Here is a 24,985-nt window from a genome sequence, read left to right on the forward strand (position 1 = left end):
TAAGCACCATTATCAAAGAAGTAGTATTCCTAGGTCATTCATCTATTTAAGATGAATCCAGAATGTCCCTTTAACACAAAATTTACCAAAAAAACCACCAATAATCCCAATAGACCAGATCTGCTTGGGTGCTGAACACCTAGCTCCTGCTTCTGAAGCTGAGGGTACCGCACATCTTGCACTTGAATTATTTAAAATATTATACCAGAAGGAACTTCAATGTGAGAGAAAAATGCAAATGGAATAATGGTAGTCTTTGCCACCTGAATATATAGAGCTGGAAAATAAACCCTGGAGTGATACCTACTTCAGTATCCCAATCTTCAGCTGCAGTCCATGCAGTATTTCAGTTACCCCATATACATCTGCCAGTAGGTGATGTGTTGACACGATCTTTTTGGCATTAAGATGAGAGTAGTTCTCTTTCAAAAATGATAATCCACACATGTGTCCATTGTTTAGCCAGTCTTTGTCATAGAGATATTTGGCACTCCACCTCTGTCCTGGGGTAAGCAATAAAGAAATTGAGGGCCATCTAAAGCCACTGCAGAATTATGTTTACAACTAGAATGCTATAATTATGTGCTGTACTTGCCGAAATATCTCCTAACATCCATGAAAGGATGACTCAAGATTTTGCTATTAATATGTAAGAATTTAGTTTTTGCAGATTAAGAAGAAAGTCAAAACTTATGAGAAAGAAAATCAGCCTGAAACCTTGAGACCCCTCTAAATGGCATTTGAAATTAAAATCTAACCACCTTTGCAATCAAACTATATGATATTAAGATTTATGCTGTTATCAAAATAAAAATCAACAAAAAAAAGTTTACATTGGCATTTTATTTATCTAAGTAGTTCAACTTAATTTTTTTTTTCTTTTTAAAGAAAGCCTAAGTTACCAAGAGAAATATTAGAGTGGATTTTATATGGACATATCCAAAACACCCAGTTTGTTTCTAAAAAGCAAATGTTTTACTTCAATACTGAAGTCAGTATCTATTTATTAGAAGCCATGAAAAGGCTTCAGGAAAAGCAGATATTTCAAAGTTAACTGACAGCAGAGCTCTTATACCCCCCTTTGAGATGCCTTTCACCAGACTTGTAGGGAAGGTATTGATGTATGGGGGCTTCAGATCTCCCCTTCTGTGTCTGAACCCAACCAGCATGAATGAGTATTTAGCTACGGCTTCTACAGTAGCTAAATAACTACTAAAAAACCCAAACAAATAAAAAAAACCCATAACAAAATAAAACAAAACCAAAATTCCCACCCAAAACTAGAAATGCATAATGCTAATTATTGCAATGTTATTGTTTACAACAAGGCATCCAGACGGACTGACAATATCTTGCACTCGATCTCAAATCATACTATCATCATAGACAGAACAAAGAACGGGTTGATGGAAGCCCTTCATACCTTTCAGGAGAATACCCTGTCTATCTCCTTTTTGCCCATTATCCCAATACACTTTAAAATACTGACATTGAGAATGACTTTTTTCTCCTGACATAGAAAGAAAAGAAGTAATGGTTAGGAAAGGAGAGAAGATAAAAATTAGGGACACAGACTCTGCATAGCAGGGGAAAACGAAGTACCTAATACAGCGCAGGGAAAGAGCACAAGACAAATTAGTCGCGTTTAATAAGAAAAAGCTGGGCTGCTCAAAGAGACACCACACAGAACTATCAGACAAGACTCTCTACCACCAGTTTTGATTCACACTGGGACATACAGAACCAGCCCTACTTTCCTAATATTTCATCTCAAAAACAGCTAATAAAATCTCTGCAAACAATTTTCACATTTCACTTCTTAAATTTAGAATGACAGTAAATTTGAGGTTGTAATCTCATTGCCCTTTTGAAACAGCTGGAGTGCTGCATATTTCAGCAGAGGACACGTATGTGCATTTGTATCAATTGTCAGAAGAAAATACAAAAAACTTAATTCCAAATTCTTTAGTTTTTCGCCAAATAACTGTGAAGAAAAATGGGCTTATCACTGAATAATTTTTAAATCGACATCTTCCTAATCAAATGTATTCAGTTTAAAAGTACATAGTTTTCCTAGTTCTTACAAATTTGACCTAACTATCTGAAGTTCAACATATGCTGTTTGTGTACTATTGTTTACTATAAGATGTGCTTGATATTTCTGTATTTTAAATATTCAGTTCCATAATTTAACACCGTTCTGGACAAATGTAAACATTATAAAATTACAATTACTATGAAATGCCATTCACAGCATGTTTGACTGTACTGTGGTACTGAGTCCTTTTCCTCTAAGAAAATATTTAAATGAACAAATGTGATTCCAAGTATTGGCAAAACAGATCCCTGAACAAAAATTATTTCTTTAGAAAAGCTTCCAGACTACACTGACACAAAAAAGTGCTAAGGTTTGAGAGGAATTAAGTTTCAACAAGTAAAACAATGGTAATTGTTTTACCAAGTTCATGGAGTTCATGGATAAGATTTAGCATAGCTGACCATGATGTTACTAACATAAAATTAAGTTTCTGCTCAGAGCCAAACTTAGAATCACTTGCCCCAAAGAAGCATTACACATAACACAAAACAGACAAAGCTTGAACAATTTAAGCAAATTTATAACATCTTTGCTCAAAAATCCCAAGCAGGGCTGTAGATAAAGGTGGTTTATCCATACCTGGTGGATCTCTGCAGATGTAACAGATGTACTGCTCTGGAATGCTGTCCTCCAACAGTCCCATGCATACACTGTGCTGCCAACACAAGCATTCTTCACACTGATGTCAGAAAAAAAAACAACAAAGGCAAAAACTAAAACTGAGACAAGTAGATGCAAAACCCAGAAGCTACTTCTTGTATCATCAAAATGCAGAGAACATCACTTTAATTTAAATAGCTGGTTTGAGCAAGATTATTTTAGTTGGGCAATTTGTGTTTGGGTAGACAAAGACATCACGCTAAAAAAAGAGCTTTAGATCTGAAAGTTACCTCAACCACAAACTCCAGACTGGAGGAAAAAAAAAAGAAACTGAAGATGTAATATTAAATAGCATTTTATTACAACATTCAGTATTTTAGCACCTACATATTTAGTAGTGAAACATAAGACAGGAGTATAATATTATAGTAAAGTAGAAAGATAATGTAATACATTACAGCATAACAGTGAAAAGTAGAAAACTCTTCAGTTTAATTATTTATATTTACAAAGCATCTCTCCAGTGCGCTAGAAAGATGTGCTTTTAATATCGCACCAATGGAAAATCTAAAAGAAAAAGAAAATTAAGAGAAAATGAAAGAGGAGAAACAAGAGAATAGGAGACCAAACTAGAAGTGGTAAGACATGAGAGCCTAGAAACAGCAAACTGGTTGCTTTCAGTGAGACAAGAATGAAGAGGAAAAATCAGGCTGCCATTGGACTTCAAAAACAGGCAGGAAACTGTCTTCTTTATAAAGATACTTCCCTTTCTCAACTCTGTGCTTGCCAGTGTTTTAAATATCTGCTGGCTCACTGCTGAAAATCTCTCCTCTTTGCTTTGACATGCCTTTGAGTATCAACCTATTCAAAACACCAAAGTCACCTTTCCTCCTGTCACTACAGCTACCATGTCCCCTCCTCTCTCCAAAGATTGTTACACCAGTCCATTTTTCCACATTACTGCCACAGCTGAACTGCTCAGCTCCTCCAACACAGCACAGCCTTTTAGTATGCTCCTCAAGACAGCCTGTGTGCCCTTCATTTCCAGGGCTCTGTCAGTTCCAGAACAGTAAGTCCACTAACACATGACAGCCCTACTTGTTTCCTTTAAATCTCGACTAAAGAGCTCCATACTATCAACTGGAACTGTACCACAGTAGTATTGCATACAAACCTGTTTTTGAATGGGGGTAAAAAACACAGGAGTTTCATGACCTTTTTAAAGCTGTTGACAACTGAGTTCTTCCTTACTGCTTTTTGCATCTGATTTAATCACTGCATTATAAATTGCTTGAGAAACAAGACTTGAAATTACTCATGGATGGGAAATGCTCTCCTCATTGGAGTACCAAGTAACAAGCAGCAGGAGTTGCAATCCATCAACACCTGAATGCTGTGCAGACATGGTATACTTTTCTTCCCTTTTAGCTATACCCAGTTAAGATCCAAACTCTCAGCAGTTTCTAAAACGTGGTAGTGATATCCAGCGTGAGAAGTGCTATTCTAAAGATGAAACACACATCACAGTACTGACAGTATCTGCACAGGAGACTGCAGACAGAGGAGGGACACAGTGCATGCAGAGGAGGGACATTTACAGTGAGCAGAGAGGTTCCTACAAATGGCACTGCAAAGCACAAGGGCCAAGCCAGGAGGGCTTGTAAAATCAGGATGGTCTGGGGAACAGAAGCAATGGTTTGTGTGCAGCAGAGGATACTTTATTCCAAATTTATCAGCTGGCTATAAAGAGAAAGGTTACCCAGCAATTTGTCCTATGTATCAAATTGCTAGAGAAACACCATCCTAGAGAAACAGCTCTGCATCCACTGAACAGAGCCAAACCAAGTGCAGAACAAAGAAATATTTTGTTCTTGTTCACTTAGGTACAGCCCTACATAATTCCAGCCTGTGACACATCAAAAGGGCACCTTCACAAGCAAAACATTCACATGGAAAATATAACTCCACACACCAAACTTCTTTACCTGAATCATAAAGCCATTTTCTTCATCAAGTTCACAAATGCATCTAACAATTTCATTGAGAGCGTCATCTTCATCCTGAGACTCTTCAAAGTTGGTTGAATCAAAATCCTGATTGTATTCATCACCACTAAGTAACAAACTCTCTGTGGAAGAATCATCCAAGAACTCCACATCTGAAAGGTCTAATAGAAATAAATACATGTGAAACTGTGTGTGGAGAGACACAATAATTGAAAGAAATGCAGGGAGCTTTGACAGGTAAAATCTTAATCTGCATTAGCAAAAAAAATTGTTCTCAGACACACTGCTGATATATGATTTCAAGATGAATTCTGCAAAGTGCCTTGAACATGCTCTCCTCAGATGCAGAGTAGCAACATTAACCAAAGCAAGTACAATGTAGAACAGCTTGAGGAGTGTAAGAACTTTGATTTAAATAGATGAAGGATAAATCAGTCACCATATTTATAGCTACAATCCCAAACATAAACCAAATTATTTCCTTTAAAATTCTCTTTCTTAACAAATTAAACCTACAAACTGAAATTTGCTGTTCATTCAACTTACTTTCTCCACTAAGGTCAACAGACAGGATAGCTCTTGGATACTGGTATGAAGTGTTCTTCTCTGAGAACATACTGCGCAACGTCAGAGAGCTGCCTGAGGACCGCGTTAAGGGAGAGGAGCACCTGTCCAGGAATTCAACAGAACTATCTTCATAATCCGAGTAATCTGAAAAGGTAAAAAAAAAGAAGTTTTTCTTACAAAAGTAAAATTTATAACAAATGCAAAAAAAAAAATTGTGTAGATTTTACTGCAGCATTATGTTGACAAGCAAAGACTATCAATGCCCAGGTATCAGGATGATGGCACTGTAAATAAGAAATGGCAAAAGCTCTTTGTAACATTTTATTAAAACATTTCCAGTAAGAAATATAATCAAGTTTGGTAGATAAGCATCACCAACTACAATTCCACCATCTCTGAATGTACAGAGGGGTAATTTTTCCTAGAATATTATGCAGCCTTCTTTTTTCCACAATTCATCCTGCACCATCTGCTATTCTTAGAGATGCTGCTGGTGACTCTCTTGCCTTAAGTATGCTTGCAGCACTACCAGCATTGCTACCTAGAAGCAACCAGAGATGACCCTGCCAGTTTAAGTGATAAAAGCTTGTCTCCACCCCTGCAGAGGAGCACAGGGAGCCCAAAGGAAATTGTCTTTGGATGTTCCCAGCCCATGTCATGAGACATCAATGGACCAACAGGTCCTGGGATGGGCTAGGGAGCATTCCAGAAGAGTATACATACACAGGCCCAAAGGAGGAGGATGAACAAGCAAACAATAAACATCCCCTGGCCAGGCTCCTCTCAGACTTTCCCAGCAGTGCCATTCCATTATCCATGCATGAAACCCATCAGGATGTTTTACCCACAGCAGCTCTCTGGATCATCTCCTGGACTAAAGGCAGTTGCAGCCCAGGGGGCTGCCAGTGAAGGACACTATGGGATGTGGGGGAAAATAATTTTGGGTTTGTGAATGACTTTATGAAATGTTTAGGGAAGAAAATAAAGGTGGGGAAATGGATGGACTGAAGTGATTTGGGGAAGAACAATTATGGGCAGAAAATGGGAATAACAGGACAAAAAAAGCCACATATGCAGAAAGTTATGTAGTCAGTACACTCGCCTGACAATGCCCTGCGTCCAGTCTGTGCTGGCACAGGTTGTTAAGTCTCCCTCCTTGGAGCCATTGAAAAGTTGTCTGGATATAATCCTGGGCAACCAGGACAAGGGGGTTGGACCACTGAACTTTCACAGGTCTCTCCCAACCTCAACTCTTCTGTAATTTTTATTAAACCTCATTTCCAACTCTTACCTGGGGAAGGGGCTCTCCATTCAGGGTTCAAGTACATGGCCAGCAAATGGAGTAGCCCTGCAGGTCGAAGGGTCCAAGTGTCTGTGGTGCCAGCACTCAAGAGACTGCAGTGACAACAACAGTGCCAGCCCCATGCCAGGGATCTCTGGTCACAGAGGCCCATGAGCTCATGCTACAGCACCTGCAGCCAAGTGTCTGACTGCTTGCATGGATCAAGCTGATCAGCAGGTGAAATGGACTGGGAGCAAGGGGTCAGTGGGTCTGCAAGGGCCAGCTCTGAGTGGAAATGACTCTCAAAGCAGCAGAGCTGGGGTGGGGAGCTCTGGAGACCCAGGGAGACCTGGCCAACACTGAGAATGTGTGAGGATGCACATGGAAGTGAGACTGTCTGTACTGCAGTGGGGCTGCTGCCCCATGAGCTCATATCTGCAGGCACAGAAATTGGAAGCAAGTGATCAGATTACTGCACTTTCATCGTTCTGTAGAAAGCATTCCTGCTCCCACCTATCACTACAGTTTTCCTGCTATTGGTTCCATAATATCCTTCTCTCCTAGAACACCTTCCATGAAGCCACCTTCCTCTTTACTGTCTCTGTCCAAAGCACAGCATCTCCAGCATTTCCCAAGTGCATTCACTGTAGTCAACTCAAGGAGCAGCTGAGTTGATTACTTCTTGCTGCATGGCTTTCAACCTCACTGCAACAGAGCAGCAGAAATAACAGGCAATGCCTACGTTCTGCTACACATGGGCTTTATACAATCAGCAAGTCATGCACACACTCAGAGCACAAAACCAGTTTTTGCTGGGGTTTTTGTTTTGTCTTAAAGCCTTCTTCACAACTTACCTGGGGCACACAATGTACCTGCTTCCTCTTCTTGCCCGAGATGCCTCAATTTCATTTGAAACAAAAGGAGAATGCCTCACACCTTTACACTTTTTACACCTTTACACCTGGAGCAGAGTGACCTAGTCCTGCAGTGAGTCCTGTTTCTTATGACAGATGGGCTTTTTCAGGGTCAGACAATGAAGTCAGAAGCCACCGGAGTATTTCAAATTTTTTTCCCCAGTTAAAAACAGTAAAATTGAATACATCTGGATTGTTAAACTCAGATTTTCACAAGATGAATTTACTAAGAATAAAATGCTCAAGTTTCACTGAAATTGCTTTTTGCATCTGGATTTAAGATTTCTATTTGTTGAGGCACTGGGCATATTTTCTTCTCATATTTACAAACATCGGATAAGGCTCCTAGAAATTGGAACCTAATTATGGAACCTCTGCCAAGCTTCTAAGTTTCAAGACAAGCTGGCAAAAAAACCAAAGGAATAAAAAGATGAAAAAGAGAAAATCCCAGTCCACAACAAACCACCATATGACCACAAGAAGATAAGACCAAAGAACAACACTAGGCACATACCTAGCATTTATCAGTATCTTCTTAGATACCTTCTCAGTGCAAATAAGCAGCTCACAATGATTTTTAAGTAAAATAAGCAATTTAAGTTTACAGCTTAAAATTATATTACTCCGGCATATACAAAACCTAGAATATTGCAATTCACACTAAAGCACTGCATGATCTGGAAGCATTTTCATGTTATAGCCCAGATTTTGGACAGAGAAATGCATAATCCATAAAATATAATCCCCATTTGTCAAGGCAACAGACAAGGCCGTTATAACAGAGATGCCAACCTCAGCTGTGAAGGGTGAACTGCTAAAGAGGGGGTGCATTGCATACAGCAAACCACTGAAATGTAGCAACAAACTAAACACTAGAATGATTTTAATATCCAAGCAAAATAGGTATAATATGTATACAGAGCTTCAAATGAAGAACTTTAAAAGATGAAAACAACAAGCATGTCTTTCTGAAGAAGAAAGAAGATCTGTGAGATATGTGTGTCTATCACACAGAGAGAAAGACAGGCTATAAATGCAAGAAAAAAAGAAGTCCCAAGTGTCCTTTTCATATTTAAGACTAAAATTTACTCTTGGACATTTCTGAAATTTTACATTCATATTGTTTAGAAACAAGTTTTACTATCTGATGATAGAAATACACTGGATGGTTTTACTTACTTCAAAAAAATATAAATTGAACTTACCATGCTGTTTTGATTTCTTCTTTTTTTTCTTCTTCTTTTTCTGTTTTGGTTTATGATCTTTTTCCTTCTTCTCCTTTTTCTCCTTTTCTTTTTCTTTCTTTTTACCTGAAATAAAAATTAAACAATTTAAAGCAGCTTAACCTAAACATGGCATTCAAATTCAAATGCTCTAGTTGTCTAGTCAGATCAAAATGATTCAGTTAATTTACTTGATGTCTTGGACACACCTCTTATTAATTGCTGATATAATAGTTCAAAGGAATCTCATTTGACAAATAATATTTTATCATTTAAGTATTTCCAATTAAGATATCAAGGCAGAAAAAATACAGCAAAGTCCACAAAATATGTAACATCACATAAAGAGCTTATAACTTCTATTTTACTTACAGTTTATAACAAAAACATTTGGGCAAGAGAAAAAGCTTTCACAAGGGCAAAATTCCCAATTATAAAGGTTACATTGTCCTAAAAACACATATTAGGCCTACAGAAAGACATTTGAAGGAAATTTCAGTATCAGAGTGCTGTTGTCAGCACTCTGCACTATACAGTGACATCCTCACAGAAAACTGATTCTGACTCGAATTTGACACATTTTTTATTCTGCAGTTCACTTTTAACCACTGTTGGTATATACACAAGGACAAGCACTTTGACTCTGAAAAATGCTATTTATCCTGTTAATTCTCCCCAGACAAAATACATCCCACATTTTCACTGCACAATAATTTCTTAAGTTATCAGCAGTGAGACAAATAACAAGGAAATTAACTTGCTATAAAAAATATGCCTCAGAGCCAGGATTGTTTCCTGCACACAAATTGGAGTAGTCTTATCTTCTTGGGGAACACAAAGATAAAGCTTTTACCTCCTGGAAAAACAAGGTAAAATCACTTCTGAATTCTTGCCAGTCTCTAATAATTTATTTTATTTTAAACCCAGAATAAAAACAGAGTCCTTTTAACCTGTATTTTATTTCATGAATTGCCAAATGTTTTGGTAGTAACCCTTGTTTGCTCCTCCCATCTCAAATATGACAGTAGAGAGAAGTAGCCAGTATTACTCATTCTACTAAGAAAAATCCCAATCAAATAAAAAACCAAAGGCAGTGGGCCTTTTATAGGTACTTTAGGATCCTTAAAACTCCTTGCTATGGGCACTTTCATTTTATCTTACAAATTATTCTTCTGTTACAAACCTGTCATATGCATAAAGACTGTTTTTAGGACCTTGACAAACAAAAACTGCAGCTGGGCCCTGAAATTACTTTATGCTTTTACATTTGCTCTTCAGAAACAGGAAGTGTTACAGAATTTTTCTTTTTTTCATAAAAATAATATTGCTCTCTACATACCATATGCTGAAGAACTTTTCTCTTCCAGTTTTCCTTTTCTTTCCATTCTAGCTGCACCTGCAAATTGAAAAATGTATCACATAAGGCCAATGTCTGGCTGATGACCTAATTTCTTGTAAAAGTCATTAGACTGTAAAAAATCCTAACAGCACACAATATTAAGAAACGTACAAACAAAACAATTATTTTTAATCTCATTTTACAATTATTTTTATTGTCTAAAGCACTGGAAACAAAAAGTATTGTAGTTTACCAACTTCTGAATGCTTGTCCTTCTCAATCACGTTCTTTAATATTTTCTCCTTCAGACTCTCAAAACATTTCTCCTTTATGGGCACAGAGCACTGTATCTCTGTCCCTTCAGAGCTCACTGATGTGGAAGACCTCTTTTTTTTACTATTCCCTTTGGGTAACTTGAGACTATTGGTTAAAGGCATTTCCAGATGCAAGGCATGTACATGGGACGAGGGTGCTGAAAACAAGAAGATGGATTTACTCGGCATTCCATAAGGATTGCAGCCAGCCAGGGCTGGGTCAGATCACTGAAATGTCAATATTAGTCATACCATCACCACATTTAACAGATCATTACTGCACATGAATGCCTAGATCTTAGTCTTACATACAAGACACTACATGCCACAGAAGGTTTCTTCCTATATTTTGGAATTTGCACTCACTTTTAAACTACCTGTACCGGTTAAAGTGTATTTTTGCTGACACTTGTAAGACTTTTTGTTTCCTTTTTTTTTTCACTGTAATAGGAACCCATGACAAGAGTAACAGTTAAAGGTGCTGACACTCTCAGCATCATTGAAGTTAATGCTCCATTATGTTAACAGAGAAATTAAGCTCTGGTGAAATATTTGCAGTCCTATGTATAAAACATTTCTGCTTTTTGAATTTTTCATTTATTTTAATAATATTTAAATAATTCACTTTCTTTCATTAATCCACATTTAAATAACATGTAAAAATACCGTGACTTGTCAGAATTAGGCAACATATACTGACAATTCTTATCTTGCACTATTTAGAAAAGTTTTTTCAGTGACACATTTAATTGTTATTTTAGCCATTTATCTGATGCAAGTTAGGAAGTAACAAACTATAAACAAAACAAAACTGAAATTACAATTTTCACTGCTAATATTTATAATAATTTTAAAATAACCAAACTAGAATAAAAGTTATTTATAAAGAACATTATTAAAATAACTCAAATCTCTCTATTACTGTGTACACCAATATTGTTAGAGCTTCAAGACTGATCAAGTTGTAATTAGAAAAGCCTAATTTTCATCAGACCCTTGGTCCATTTTAGGACCATGCCAAAGACATATTGTACAAAAATGCAGCTCTGTGAAGTCACAAAGGGCTCAGGTTTTTCCATGTCAGCTGTAAAAATTTGGAGGCACAAGTTACCTTTGGTGTCTCTCAACAGAAGGGCTCAACAAAAGCATAAGCATGTTAAAAAAAAAAAAAAATTAAAAAGTCCTGAAAAACACTTGAATATGGAGCTGATCTGGAATGCATTAAATAAGTTGCATTAAGATAATTTAGTAAATTCATCAGTAGTAAAAAGATTCTGGGGAAAAGGCAAGAACCCACCAAGCCTTCCCAACAGGGACAGACCAACCCAATTCTACTGGGATAGAACTCAGCTCACACAACACCTACTCCCACTGCTGGGCCTTCCTGGGAACACAACCAAAATGCCACTAGTTGGGAAGCTGAAGGACCAGCAAGAACAACAGAAAGTGGTGCATCACCTCTCACACCACACAGCACTTTTAAACACCAGGTGTCCCCAGCTGTAGGACAGCCCTGTACTGTGCAACTCAGGCAGCAGCAGCTGCTTAGCTCTGTGTGCTGGCTCCTGCCACACAGCACAAGCTGCACAGCCACACCTGGGGCTACCCGAGTCTTTCCACTGCCTCAAATCAACCACCTCACCTAAGACCATAATCCTTTTAAGACTGATTCAGGCTCTTGCCTATGTCTGTATTTCAAGTGCATTTAGCTTCCTGGAATACTTCTCATTGACACAAAACATTATCCAAATTATTCCTTTCTTAGGTTTCCTAATTACCACTTGTCTCTGTTACAGGACTGAACTGCTCTGCCATCTGTAGAGCAATAAGTATATTTTAGCACATTAGTAAAAGAAAAAAGTGACACTTTCCCACATCATCATGCTATCAACGTCTTGTCTCATTTCTAAAAGGAGTGCAAAAGGATCACCCAAATGCACGTAATTCATTTAGGTCACTGCCATTTTTGATGAAAAGATGTGAGAGCCCTCCATCCAAACAATCTCAAGAGAAATTCAGTCTCAACATTAGATGAATTAGTATTTAAACTTTATTATTGAGAAGAAATCCTGACCTGACATCCAAATATGATTTAATACCAACAGCCACAACACAACAAATTTCGGTATCTCATTAATTTTCAACACAAGTACATCTGACAAAGTGATTAGTAACTGCTTGAGGGAACACTTATATTGGGCAGAAATCTCTCCAGTCAAGCAAATACGCCTCTTGCTGTCAGAAGTCCCCAAACTGCCTTTCTATAGTAACTTGAAAATAGAAACTGCTATTATGCCTGTATACATTGCAATGTTATTCTTGGCTTTTACTTTTCTTCATTGAAAATCATTTTAGATAAAGAATCTTAAATTCTCAAATCCTACATAAAGTGTCAAAGCTTGCAAAGTCTGCTTTTAAGCTATTCAATCACTATGCCTTACACATAACCACAAAATTAGACAAGGTGGTCTGTCAGAAGGGCAAATAACAAATACAACCAGGAAATATTAGTTCCTTTATGGAAATACTACCTTTTTTTTTTTAACTGCTACTTTTAATTGCAATTTTATTCCTGTTAAAGGGTCTAGCCAGCCACCTCCCACACAGTGAGCGTGGGAGGTCTGCAGTTAACACTCGGCACAAAGACGACCAGACATTAGACTGGGTAAACTACTGATTTTGTCACCATTCCAAGATCAATTTTATCACTAGAAGACTAATTTCAGATTAAAATGAAATGCAAACCACAGCATTCCCAGTCCAGTTTATAACATGCTTCCAGTGCTACTTCTCCTGTTATGGCAGAGAGAAGCGACACAAGCCCCCTTATGCAAGTACAGGCACAGGACAGGATGTTGTGCCACAACAGCACAACTGGGCTTGCAGTGGTACTGCTTACTGCAATTCATCAAGCCCAAATGAATTGTAGCAATCTGAAGCAACTTATTTATTGACTGATATTCTATTTCATGGCTTTCCATGTTTAAAATAATCTCATAAATATCATTATCTGCATTAATAAACAAATCATATTGCAATAGAAATATCAATCATGCTGGTCATGTTTAATTTAGTGCTTTGAATTCCCAGTGCAAAGGATCAATTTTATATCTAAACAGACTTTCAATTGTGTATCACAGATTAACACTGGACCCTGCCAAAAATTATGTTTTTAGGAAGAATAAGCCAATAAAAAGGTTCTTGCTTGCCTCATGACCAACTCAAACTGGGAACTTCAGGGCAGAGATTAGAATGGCAGACATTCAAATTAAGGAGTAAATTTGACTGTTAATAGATGGTGGAGGTAAAACAAACAGCCCCAAAGTAACATTAGAAAGTAACAAGACGAACAATAGTTCATCCCTCTTAAAAGCAAGGTAAACCAGAAACACTGGCAAGTTTTTAAAAAGTGACCAATCTCATTTTCCAAAAATTTTGTACATCAGCTGTTTCTTGTTCCTGCTGCAGTAAACGGTTACCAAGGAAATAATGTAAAAGTATGCAATGTTTTTTTTCTTTTAGTCTTAAATGCAAATTTCTCCTGTACAGTTAACCGAATGTTACCCTACCAGCAAAATCATCTATTGGTGTTAGAATAGAAAATAACAGCTAGTAATAATATTGTTATATCAGCATTACAAATATATTGTTAGATTAGGAAGTGTAACAATATTTTCCTTTTACTTAAACTTCAAAACCCAGATTGCTTGCTGAAATTGTGTTTGCTCAATATATAACAGTTAAAGTAACATAAAAATGGTGCAGGGTTACAGAAGCCAAGAGAAAAGATCACAAATTTAAAGAGAAGCACAACTACAGAAAGACCTGAACTTCATATATTCAGAATGGCAAAACTACTGCACTTTGCAAGTATTCAGATTGACTGTGGATTTAAAATCTTTGAAATGCTAAACTGATCAAATGTCAGTTATCTGCATTTTAAGCAATTTGGCAAATGAAAGCAAAGATTCTTAGTTATGCGTGTGCAGTATCAGGTGATCACAAGTAGGACCTCGCAGTAGTTTAGCAAAGCAGTACCTCTGTTCAATAATGGGTAGTGTACAGGTGTCTACCAAAGTGCACAGCACTTCCATGGAGCCTTTGGATTGAACAGAGCTTTTCTTTTGCCTCTACAAAATGTTAAGGTGTTAATTTAGAGCAATGATTTTGAAATCTATCTGCTAATACTATGAGTTGCCATTTATGCATCTGCACTTCAGTGCACCTAGTTGCTCTCCTCTGAAAACACCTTGTCAGTACCTTCTGAATAAAGTCACTAAAAATGCATTGTTTTTAACAACACCAAATTATTTTTTTTCAATTGACTCAACTGATAGCCTCCATCAGAAGCCACAATGTGCAACATCACAAATTGCATCTCTGGGCTTAAACCAGCTCAGCTCTGTTACAGAAGGGTCAGGGATCAGACCAGGCTGCTCATGCTAAATACCATTGTGAGGTATCTCTGAAACCATTCACAGTTACCTACTTCAATGATTACAAAGACAGCAGGTCTCACTTAAGTGCACTTAACAGAATCTGTAGTGATGTCAAAATCTAGAACTCCAAATATGTCCAGACCGTGTTAAAATCTTAGCAGCAGAAATACCATAAACAGATGCAGATTTATAATAGTTCTTTCAGATCAAGAAAACACATCTATAAAAGTTTGGATTTTACACCAAGTTCTCAATTTGTAATGGACAGGGTCACAATACATACATTTAAACAATGCAGTATTAAACTGCACTTAGGCAGATATTTCTGCATAATGCAAATTAACTTTCCTCAATTACTTCAAGAATTGACAGGAATGAGAAAGGAAAGCTTTGGGTACCTCTCCTGTATGTACTTGCTTGCTATTGTTTAAACAGATAATGAAGTACTGATAAATAGAGTAGATCCTATTTATTTTCCTGAAGCATGCAAGAATTTGGTGTAATTATGTGTGCTTCAGGAATGTGACTTGAGAACCTGTGCTGTTTCAAAGGCAAAACAATGCCTTCTAAAGCAGAGCACAACAAATTTATTCAATAGTGTAGACTAATTCCAGAGGTTTCAAATCTGAACTTTAAATTTACATTTTTCTTTTAAGATTGAGGATAAACATGTTCCACCAGAGTTAAGAGTGGGGTGAACCCAGAACACATATGAATTTTACTTATAGAGTCCTAGTGATACCACTGACAGAGGCAGATAGCTCCAAAATCTGCAATGAAATCTGTGAATTAAAGATATCAAACTGCTTGGTTTATTCTTTCAGGCCACAGAGGTGATACTCAAGAAGCCATTGGGCTACAGGCTGCAACCTACTGAAAACTTCTAACATTTGGACAAAAGGTCAATATGAAAGCCCAAGACACAGTTACATTTATTGCATGATGGAAAACTGTAATACATGAAAATTAGGAACAAAACAGATGAGCCTGGAAGGCAAAAACCCAGAAGACAAAAAATGTAGCTGGCAAATCAGTTCCTTTAGAACTTATAACTCTTAAAATTATATAGATATGAAAAAAGGCTCATTAAGATTTATATACAGTATAAACTCTATCCTCTGGTAGAGGTTACAAGCACCTACGGCTTCCCACTATGGACTCAAGCAGTAACAACAGACAATTTTATCATGGAATTTTTCCCTGACACAAACTGTGTGGACATGTCACATAATTCTGAGTCATTATATAAAGCTGGCTCTAAATGAAACTTATTCTTTTATTGCTTCACTTGTGGCCAAACCACTCTTGAGTGCTGGGTTTAGAACCAGATCACTCTGAGCCAGGCCTATGACAGAAGCAGGCAACTTCCAGCATTACAAGCTATACATAAAATGAGCCGGAAAATATATCAGAAAAGCCAGAAGTTAAATTTCTAGTAAGTGAAGTGAGTTTTACCAAACAGGAAACAGATGGCTGTTGGGAGCTGTTGATTTCTTTTACAATCTTGTTCAATGAGTGGGCAAATACAAAACTCCCAAAAGCACTTCTCTTAGTGGCAAAAGACATGACATAAAAAAGACTTTTATAGAAGTAATTTTCCCAGGAATCTGTAATTCTGCTGCTATGCCATGTATCAAGGGCAAATGAAGACTGTCACATGGTTTCACTCAAGTAATTAAATAACAGTTTAATATTTTAAAAAGCTTAAGTGGTGGCTCACTAGAGATACCCACAGCCCTTATTTTGACAAATTAGTTTAAGAGCTCCACAGATTAATAGACCAAGATACAGTTTAACTGTAATAACTCTACCTTTTAAGGTCATGCTGTCCTCCCTTACCATCAATCACATTTATCAAAAACTTTCCGAGCATAATATAATAATCTAATTTTTTTCCCATCTTCTTACTTTTCTGAACAATTTTCTCATTAAACAAAACAAAACAAAAAAGGGCTTTAAAATAGTTCTTGGAAGCCAGTTAAAAATGGTATGATACCCACATATGAGTCTTATAAAAAATTATATGAACACCTAGCATACACTGGATGAAAACATTCCACTTTTAGGGTCTGCAAACACTGTGTAAATCCTTCCCTAAATCTCTTAGTTACCTCTATCCAAGTGTTTCATGTAAACCATGGTAGTCAGTAAACTGCTACAAAGGGAGCGGCAGCCCAGAGCTGCAGTACTGGGCTTTGTGCTGAGGGTGACCAAGCCTACCTAAAAGTTTTTGGGGATTTTTCAGAAATATTTTTAAGTAACATTTTGTGGCAAGCAAAGGACAGAATTTCCACCGCAAAGGGACTCAAAGCAGAGGAATGCTGACTGTCTTTGAGAACACCATTGTTTTAAAGCTGAAGCCACAAATTAGTATGTTAGTAAAGACTTCACTTCGTTAATTATTTTTACAACTTTTAGCAATAGCAAAAATATTTTTGAAATACTGCTTACTACATTTCACACTTTCAGATTCTCCTTAAAGCATGTTAGAAGTGCCAAAGCAGCTCTAAGCCAGTGAAGACAAAGAATATGCAGATGAGTGGAGTCCAGAAGAGAGGCAGGTATTTGAGTGTGCAGAAAAGAAAATAAAAAGTATCTTCTCTTTCTGTGGGATTGAATATATATACATTTTAACCCTACAACTATAAATCCCTCTGGTTGTATACTGAATCTCTTTACCTGACGCTGCTGTAGCTACTCTTCCATCAGTTACTGCTTTGGAAGAAAGATATGTAATCATCTGAATATCTTCCTTGTCTTTACTGGAATATTCATTACGGAAAGAGGATTCTGCGGATAATGGTGCTGTAACGTCCGAACTACGGCTTAAATCAAGAGGGAGACATGGTCCACGCTTCTCAAGTGACACATGAGCAACATCAGGTACTACATAAAAGAAAAAATGTCATATTAAAAAGACACATGGGTCCAACAATCAACAGTCTGGATTGCAGTGTTACATAACATAGGAACAGCAAACAGCTTTAGCTACAGCAGTTCAAAATATCCCATTAGCTGAAAACCATGAAAGGTCTAACTTTTATGATTCAATTTTTCTTGGGCAGTTCTTTATTAGATTAAGATACATTACCCTCCAATTTTGATGACTGTTGGTTTTGACCACTGATGGAGAACACTTTTCCATCAGTAACTGAAGAGGGAGAAGAAACTTTTTCTACAGAATCATCAGGCAAGGAGCAAGTGGCTAAACGCTGTGATCTTCTTCTCCGTTGGCTATGTTTGTAGGATCTAGGGGAATTCACTGGCTGTGATGGACCTAAAAAGAGATCTTTCAATGTTCATGAAGCAGAGAGATACACCATCATCTTACCGCAGCATTTGAGATCTAAAGATGGGGAGTGCTTTTAAGAGCTCTTATTTGCAAAGCTGGTAATCACAGCAAAACTGGTAAAAGTAATTACAGAACTGTGACTACCAGGCGCAAAGAAAGATTTATGCTCAAGACATGATTCTGGTTTTTGCTTATTATATATTACTGGGGCACCTACTTCCCCACGGTGGTAAAGGTGGTTGTTTTAGGCAAGCAGTGTATTTACAGTAAGCAACCCTCCCCATAAAACCCAGGCAGCAGGTTACTTATAATGGAAGGGGGGCAATAAGATTTAACAATAAACAGAACAAATGATCACAGTTAAAGAGCTAAAAAAGTCATGGATAGTGCTACATACAACTTAAAAAATAATCGAAAACAGTGGTTTTTTTTATATCCCACCTCCTGCCTTCTGATAACCTGATATCAATACCCCAACTGAAAAATTCAAACACACGCTGCCAATGCATGGCACAGTAAGAAGGCTCAAGAACTTTATACTAAAAAAAGCCAAACAAATGGGGGAGGAGGACTGATATAGGTTAATATAGGCCTGATTCATTAAAAACAAAAAAAAAATTCCCCTAACTCTCCTCAGTATTACCCAGTTCCACAAAATTTTGCCTTAGAAAAAACATTTAAGTTACTATTACACTGTAAATCACAGTTCTCTCCTTTTTGTAAGCAGTTTTTAGAGTCAGATATACAGATTTAAAAATTAAGACACAGCAAAACTAACTTTCCACTAGAGGTAGAAAAAAGTTGGAAGCCAAAGATTAAGGACAACACTAACAAGATCTGAACTACTAAGTAACCAAGTTTTAAATTAGCTGGTTTTAAAAAATATTGCTACAGAGAAGTCCAACTTAATCCAAAATAAAAGCATGCTTCAGGAAAGCTACTTACCATTGCTCTAGGGGTGGGGATGGAAGGCGTATTACAATATGGATGACTGCTAACATTTTGTGGGGACAAAATACAATTTTTACCAATGTGTCCTGAATAAAGAAGGCTGAATTTGCACTCCTCCCTCTCCCACTCATTTAAAGTTATCTATGAGCAAAGATGAAAAAGAAACTTAGCTCATAAGTGAAAATACAAAATCAAGGTTATGGGGAACACATGATGCAGGCTGAGTCTTCCATCCTCAATCACTACACTAAAGTGAAAAAAAAATGTAGCTTTTGACTTACTGAAACCTGCATTTATCTTAACCTTTGGCCTCATCATTTAATATTCTTTAGGCAAAGAATCTGGCACTAAGCAACACTAAAAACCTAATGTAATCTCAAAAAAAATCATATAAATACCTTAATATTCGCAAAAAAAAGCATATTCAAGCATGCAGCATAAAGCTTTCCCTATTCTTCTGATAAACTTTCATGCTTGGCAAACCAGTTACAAGTTAAGAAGCTGAACACCCATGGGATTTTTCTGGGACAAGGAAACACAACTTTTAAAATTTCTCCACCACAAATCTTGAACCCATCTTCTCTTTCACACCGTGTTTGGAGGAAATATCACATAAGGTGATGAATGGCACAGCTAACAGAACAGCAGCCTGCTGAAGGTGAAGTTTCTCAGAGAAGGAAAGGTCCACACCAAGGTGTACATCTTTTCTTTTTAATGAATCAGGCCCTTTTCAGAAGAGAGGTTTGATTTTTCCTACATCACTGTTAATGCTAGTGTGGAGATTTAAGCTAGAGGGAAAGCCAACCCTTAAATGCCATGACTCTATAAATATCAATATATTATTTAAATGTATTATCTCTGGTAGAGTAATTCAAATGCCTTATTATGTGACTTGACTTTTAAAATAGTGAGCTACCCCTAATTCTCCCACTTGGACATTTTATTTAAAGCAGGTTCATTTTTAAAAGCAATAGCCATTTACAACCAAAGAAAATTTCTGTATATCTCTTAGAAGTAGTTACGGTATTTTTTTTAAAATGTCTGTGCTCACTAGTTTTATTTATCACAGAAGAAGGAAGCTGAGAGACCAGCGTCAAATCCTCGACTTGTATTAATTCTGGGGAAAGTGGTGATTTAGGGGGCTTTATACACCCAGAAGAATCTCCAGATTCTTGTTTGCATTTCTTGCTGCGAGCCTTTCCTGAAGACAAAGTTGAGGATAACAGTGCAGGTTTCTGAATGTTGGCAGAACTGCTAATATCAGCTTCATTTTTTTTCTGACTTTGTGGTTTAGGTGAAATCTCCTGAATAAATAATAAAAAATTGATACTTTTATTTCAGTTTCTTCGTTGTAGTTCTTCTATTCTATTTTGATTTTTAAAAAAATTATTTTAGTACTCAAACACATAATAAAGCAACATTATTTTAAGTACAAATGAAAACAATTTTAAATGCATCACATTAAATTTTGCTTTTTTTAAAGGAGCACTACCAATTTTTTTTCAGTATTCAGAATACTCAATTCTTACTATTTGAAATACCTGCAAGAAAACTGAAAACATTTTTCCTCTATTCCCTATTTAAAAATGCAATAAAGTATTTTTAGTTTTCTCTTTCATCTTCACTGTTAGTGCAGTCTCCAAGCAGAAGCTGGAGAGCATCTGTTCCCAGCCAGAACACCATCACAGAGCATCTCACACTGGAAGGGACCCAGAAGGATCCTCAAGTCCTCCTCCCTGCTCCTCCCAGGGCTCCCTGCTGCTGAATCATGACTGGGAGTGTTGTCTAGACACTCCTTGAACTCTGGCACTGCTATGAGCAAACAACCCTTCCTCAGAAGCATTGCAGCTCTAACTAAAGTTGCCAAGATTTTCCCTACACAGTCATTTCCCCGTCTGGGGTGGCGGGGACGGGGCGGGGAAAGGCAGTTCCTCAGGAAAATTATATTTAACAAGGAATTTGTATTTTTGAGAACCTGAAAAAGTTGATAATGCTCCTTTAAGGAATGTCTGAAACAATAAGAAGTTTCCAATACTGAGCACACTCTCACACAACCCCTTTCAGTGCTGGGAGTCTGGATTTCACCACATTATATGTTTATGCAAACATGAAGAAATCACAACTTCTAGCACCACAGGGTTAAATAGATTGATAACTGTCAGGGGGAAGCTGGCAGATGAAGAGTTAAAGCAGTTTTTGAAGGAAAATAAGTCAATATATAATGCATCTTTCCAAATTCCTCAATTTTCATCCTTCTTAACACAAACAATACTATTTTTAGACCATTAGCATGCATTGACAGACATTAGCACTTTAAATTTTTCACTGGAAGTTCTTCCTACATTACCAAAACTGTGCATGTGTTACAACTTGCCTAATAAGGGCAAACTACAATATCTGAATATAATTTCTTGGGCCTGTCTCCCTTCTCATCCCAGTTACATCATACAGCATAGTACCATCTAATAAAACCATGGCTAACAAAGCAGAGAGGTATTTCTAGAACGTGTGCACCACTTTATCCAAACTAGAAACATCACATTTCTGGTGAGTTGAGGGTATTATTGAGTTTTGTTATGAATTGCAGTTTTATTTTCCACTAGAACTTTCCATGTTCCAATGGAGGAAAACAAAAAAAAAAAAAAAAAAAGGAAAACAAAACCCCACAAGTGCACATTCTATGTCTGTAAAAGGGTGCCCCTGAATGCTACATGAACAGCTTGCTGGGAGTATCCCGTAAAGATCCGGTGCAAAGCGTCCCATTCAGCAGACATCAGTTCTACCTTGCATAACTCCATTACACACATACTAAGTGCAGTTTATTCATTTAAATAAAATATTCCATGAACTGTAGAGTATACCTATGCTGGTTATGAGAGGTATTACCAGAAATTAATTAGAGTCGTAACTTGTAAATAAACAATTTTATTGTTCATCTTCACAGATGTGAAAGACATACTACAGCATCCATTACTTTCAAATTACAAAGTTATTTAAACAAGATTAAAAAAATTAAATTAAGATTTTGATAAGGTGCTTAACCTCTTAACAGGACAAATTAACATTAAAAACCTTAATGAATTAATGTTATCCATCTACTCAGGTCTTGGTCAAAAGGAAATATAACATGACAAACCCTAATACAATTAAATAAACTACTGTATCTGCAACTAATCGTCTGAGGTTTTGGGTTTAAGACAACTGTAAACTAAAAATGTATAAATATAAACAAAATCTGGCATCAACAGAGTCAGTTTTCAGCTATTGGCCTGAATATTTCTACTGTATTCTGCATTACATTATTTAAAAAACCTACAAGATATTTTATCCATTCAATTTTTTAGCAGACAAAGCCTCTAAGGAATGTCAGCTTCGCTATTGGTAAAACTTTTGGGGAGGTTTATAACTCGGCCATTTTAATTTCAATTTGCATAGGAACTCAGTGAAAAAAGCTTTAAGCTCAAAAAATTTCCTCCCCACAGTCAATTGTTTAAATGTTTGTGAGGTTTCTGGTTTTAGTTATACACAAAAGAACAGGGCAATTTGGGATTTTAGATGCCTCTTTAAAAGCGCTTAATTATTATTTCCAAAAAATGAGGTTTTCCAGACCATTAGCATGTAAACAATGACAGAGACATCTTGTTTTTTATATCTGATCAATAAAACAGGAACAGCCGAGTTACTAAGTCTGAGAAATAACAAAAAGGTTATAGTAAATATGCACTGCAGTTTATACTGTTGCATACACAGTCTATGTAAACCACAAAGTCCCATTCACGGCAATGGGATTCTGCATGGCAAGATTTACATTGTAATGATTCTCCCAAAAACAACATGCTGTAAGCCATTTCACAGTTTTTTGCACATTGAAAATATCACACACAGTAGCAAGAAAATCATAGCATCTTTAATATGCAAAAATTTGAGAAATGGAATGTCATGTCAGTACACTGTAAACCTTTATGCAAAATATTGGTCAATGCATTGGCACTGCAGTGGCTCCACCAGCCCTGACAGTGACAGCATCAAAAACAGGAAATCAGGTTCCATTGACTCTCATCCAATGCAGCATCAATGGAAAAACCAGAGCAATGCAATTATATATCAGCTCTAAAGAACCAGTACAACCAAAATATCAAATCAGGTTTGGGGTAGGGACTGTTCATAGAGTGTGCCGGGGCTAAGGAACAGAAGTGCTTGTTAAAGAATTGCAGGCAGCAAGGCTACTTTGTTCAAATGCTGCTGTTAAAGAATGAAAATGCATACAAAAAAGCTGTATTAAAGATACATTAAGGCTCTGATTTAAATAATTGGAAAACAAAGATGTCCTGAATCAAGACTACTGTTCATCCTTAGCTTGCTTTACCATGCTTAGGCATTCAGCCCTTTTAAAATGCAAGATAATGCACAACTCGGAGTCAAGCAATGCCTGAACACAGTGCAATAAGCCAAAGACAAAATGGCAGCCTCCAGATCCTGCCAATATGCAGGTTTAAAAATCAGACCCTTAACATTATTTAAAAGTTTCTTTTTTGTATTTATTAAAATACACACTCTTGCAAAATGTATGGCTCATTGAGCAGTTCATAAAACACATACAAGCCTACAACACCAAATTCTTACAATAGAAAAGAAACTTCTTTCAAAAGAAGTTCTAAGTGATGTCAAAAACCCTGTTTCAAACACAAATCAAATTTGTGTAAGGGCCTGTTTCTAAGCCAGTTGTCATTCCAGCTATAAAACTGGACCTCGGGACACTGGTCTCCTCATATTTGTTGCACGGAGACTTTATTTTGTTTTCTGTTAAGTTTTCTAACACAAAAGCTCATTATTGAAATTCAAGTCAACACTGTGTTTAGAGACAAATTCCATACTTCTGGCTCTGCCAGAAATGTAAACATAAGATAGATAAATTTTCAGTTCCCTGTTATATCTGAAGGGGAAAATTTTAATGTTGTAGGTACTACATCTCCATGGCACACTCCAGTGGGAACTTTGCAAAAGAATCAAACTCTACCATTTCATACCTGCTCCAGGACTGGAGCTGTTTCTTTGTTGCCTTCCTTTTTTTCAGCACCATCTGCAACAACAGCTTTGGATGCCAATAAACCTTAGGAGAAAAGTTGCAGATATTTTTAGTTAGAAGCACCTTGCAACAATAATTCATAGAGAAAGATGTAAAATATTGAGACTAGATATATGAACTGCACAAATCTACAACTGAACCTTTCTGAAATGGCTCTACACAAAGCTGAACACTTTAAATTAGAAAAAGCAAAAAGTTAAAGGACATTCCAACAACGGCATGCTTACATAGGAAGCATTTCTTTGGCATATTTACTGACAAGAAGAAAATCAAATTATCAATTCTAAAATAAAGCCTTGCCATTCTTCCAAAGCCCAAGCGCTTGAGCTTTAAACCCAAATGTATGACACATAAGTAAATTTTGAAATCAGAATTATTTACCAAACTTTTCTCTCTTCCCTTTCCAGTCTTTGAGAAATTCACATCAGAATTTGTATTACTACTTCTTAATTATAACACATGCAAACCTTTCTTTGACATAATACAAAAAGGGATTTAATTTCCTAACAAACATTCTCAGCAGTGGAGCTCCCAAATTACCTCCATAAGATGACCATATTGGGAGCAAATAATATATTAGAATATGTAAATTCATTCACCAAGTTATGTAAAATATCACAAAAAATCTGTAAAGACAAGGGGAATATAAATACAAGAAATCTGTCAGCAAAATATGGTAATAGCATCAGTTGTGACTCAGACAATACCTTTAACTGTCTAACAGTGCAGAGACAGAAGTTCAACACCATTAAGAAAACACACAACTGATAAAACCTAAAAAACGAATCTGAATAAAAATTTCTAATATAATCTCTGGGAATGTCAATACTAGGAATGAGGAGTTCAAGTCCTCCACATTAACTTGACAAATTCA

At 36.7% G+C, this 24,985-nt stretch overlaps 1 protein-coding gene across 10 annotated transcripts in view; it reads right to left on the reverse strand.

Annotated features, from left to right (window-relative positions):
• Window positions 1-24,985, reverse strand: part of PHF20L1 (PHD finger protein 20 like 1) — a 52,630-nt gene that overhangs the window by 5,755 nt on the left and 21,890 nt on the right. For 5 of the 10 annotated variants that reach the window (XM_068180754.1, XM_068180714.1, XM_068180706.1 and 2 more), the window contains 12 exons: window positions 24,053-24,135; window positions 20,077-20,329; window positions 17,874-18,059; window positions 17,462-17,668; window positions 10,283-10,501; window positions 10,030-10,086; window positions 8,673-8,777; window positions 5,251-5,415; window positions 4,684-4,865; window positions 2,678-2,777; window positions 1,424-1,510; window positions 308-503 (listed from right to left, as the gene is read on the reverse strand). In XM_068180754.1, the coding sequence (XP_068036855.1) occupies window positions 308-503; window positions 1,424-1,510; window positions 2,678-2,777; window positions 4,684-4,865; window positions 5,251-5,415; window positions 8,673-8,777; window positions 10,030-10,086; window positions 10,283-10,501; window positions 17,462-17,668; window positions 17,874-18,059; window positions 20,077-20,329; window positions 24,053-24,135 (1,840 nt within the window). The remainder of the gene's footprint in view (window positions 1-307; window positions 504-1,423; window positions 1,511-2,677; window positions 2,778-4,683; window positions 4,866-5,250; window positions 5,416-8,672; window positions 8,778-10,029; window positions 10,087-10,282; window positions 10,502-17,461; window positions 17,669-17,873; window positions 18,060-20,076; window positions 20,330-24,052; window positions 24,136-24,985) is intronic. The other 5 variants (XM_068180764.1, XM_068180723.1, XM_068180774.1 and 2 more) reach the window with 3 other exon arrangements.

The sequence above is a fragment of the Anomalospiza imberbis genome, chromosome 1 (assembly GCF_031753505.1).
Source record: "Anomalospiza imberbis isolate Cuckoo-Finch-1a 21T00152 chromosome 1, ASM3175350v1, whole genome shotgun sequence".
NCBI lineage: Eukaryota > Metazoa > Chordata > Aves > Passeriformes > Viduidae > Anomalospiza > Anomalospiza imberbis.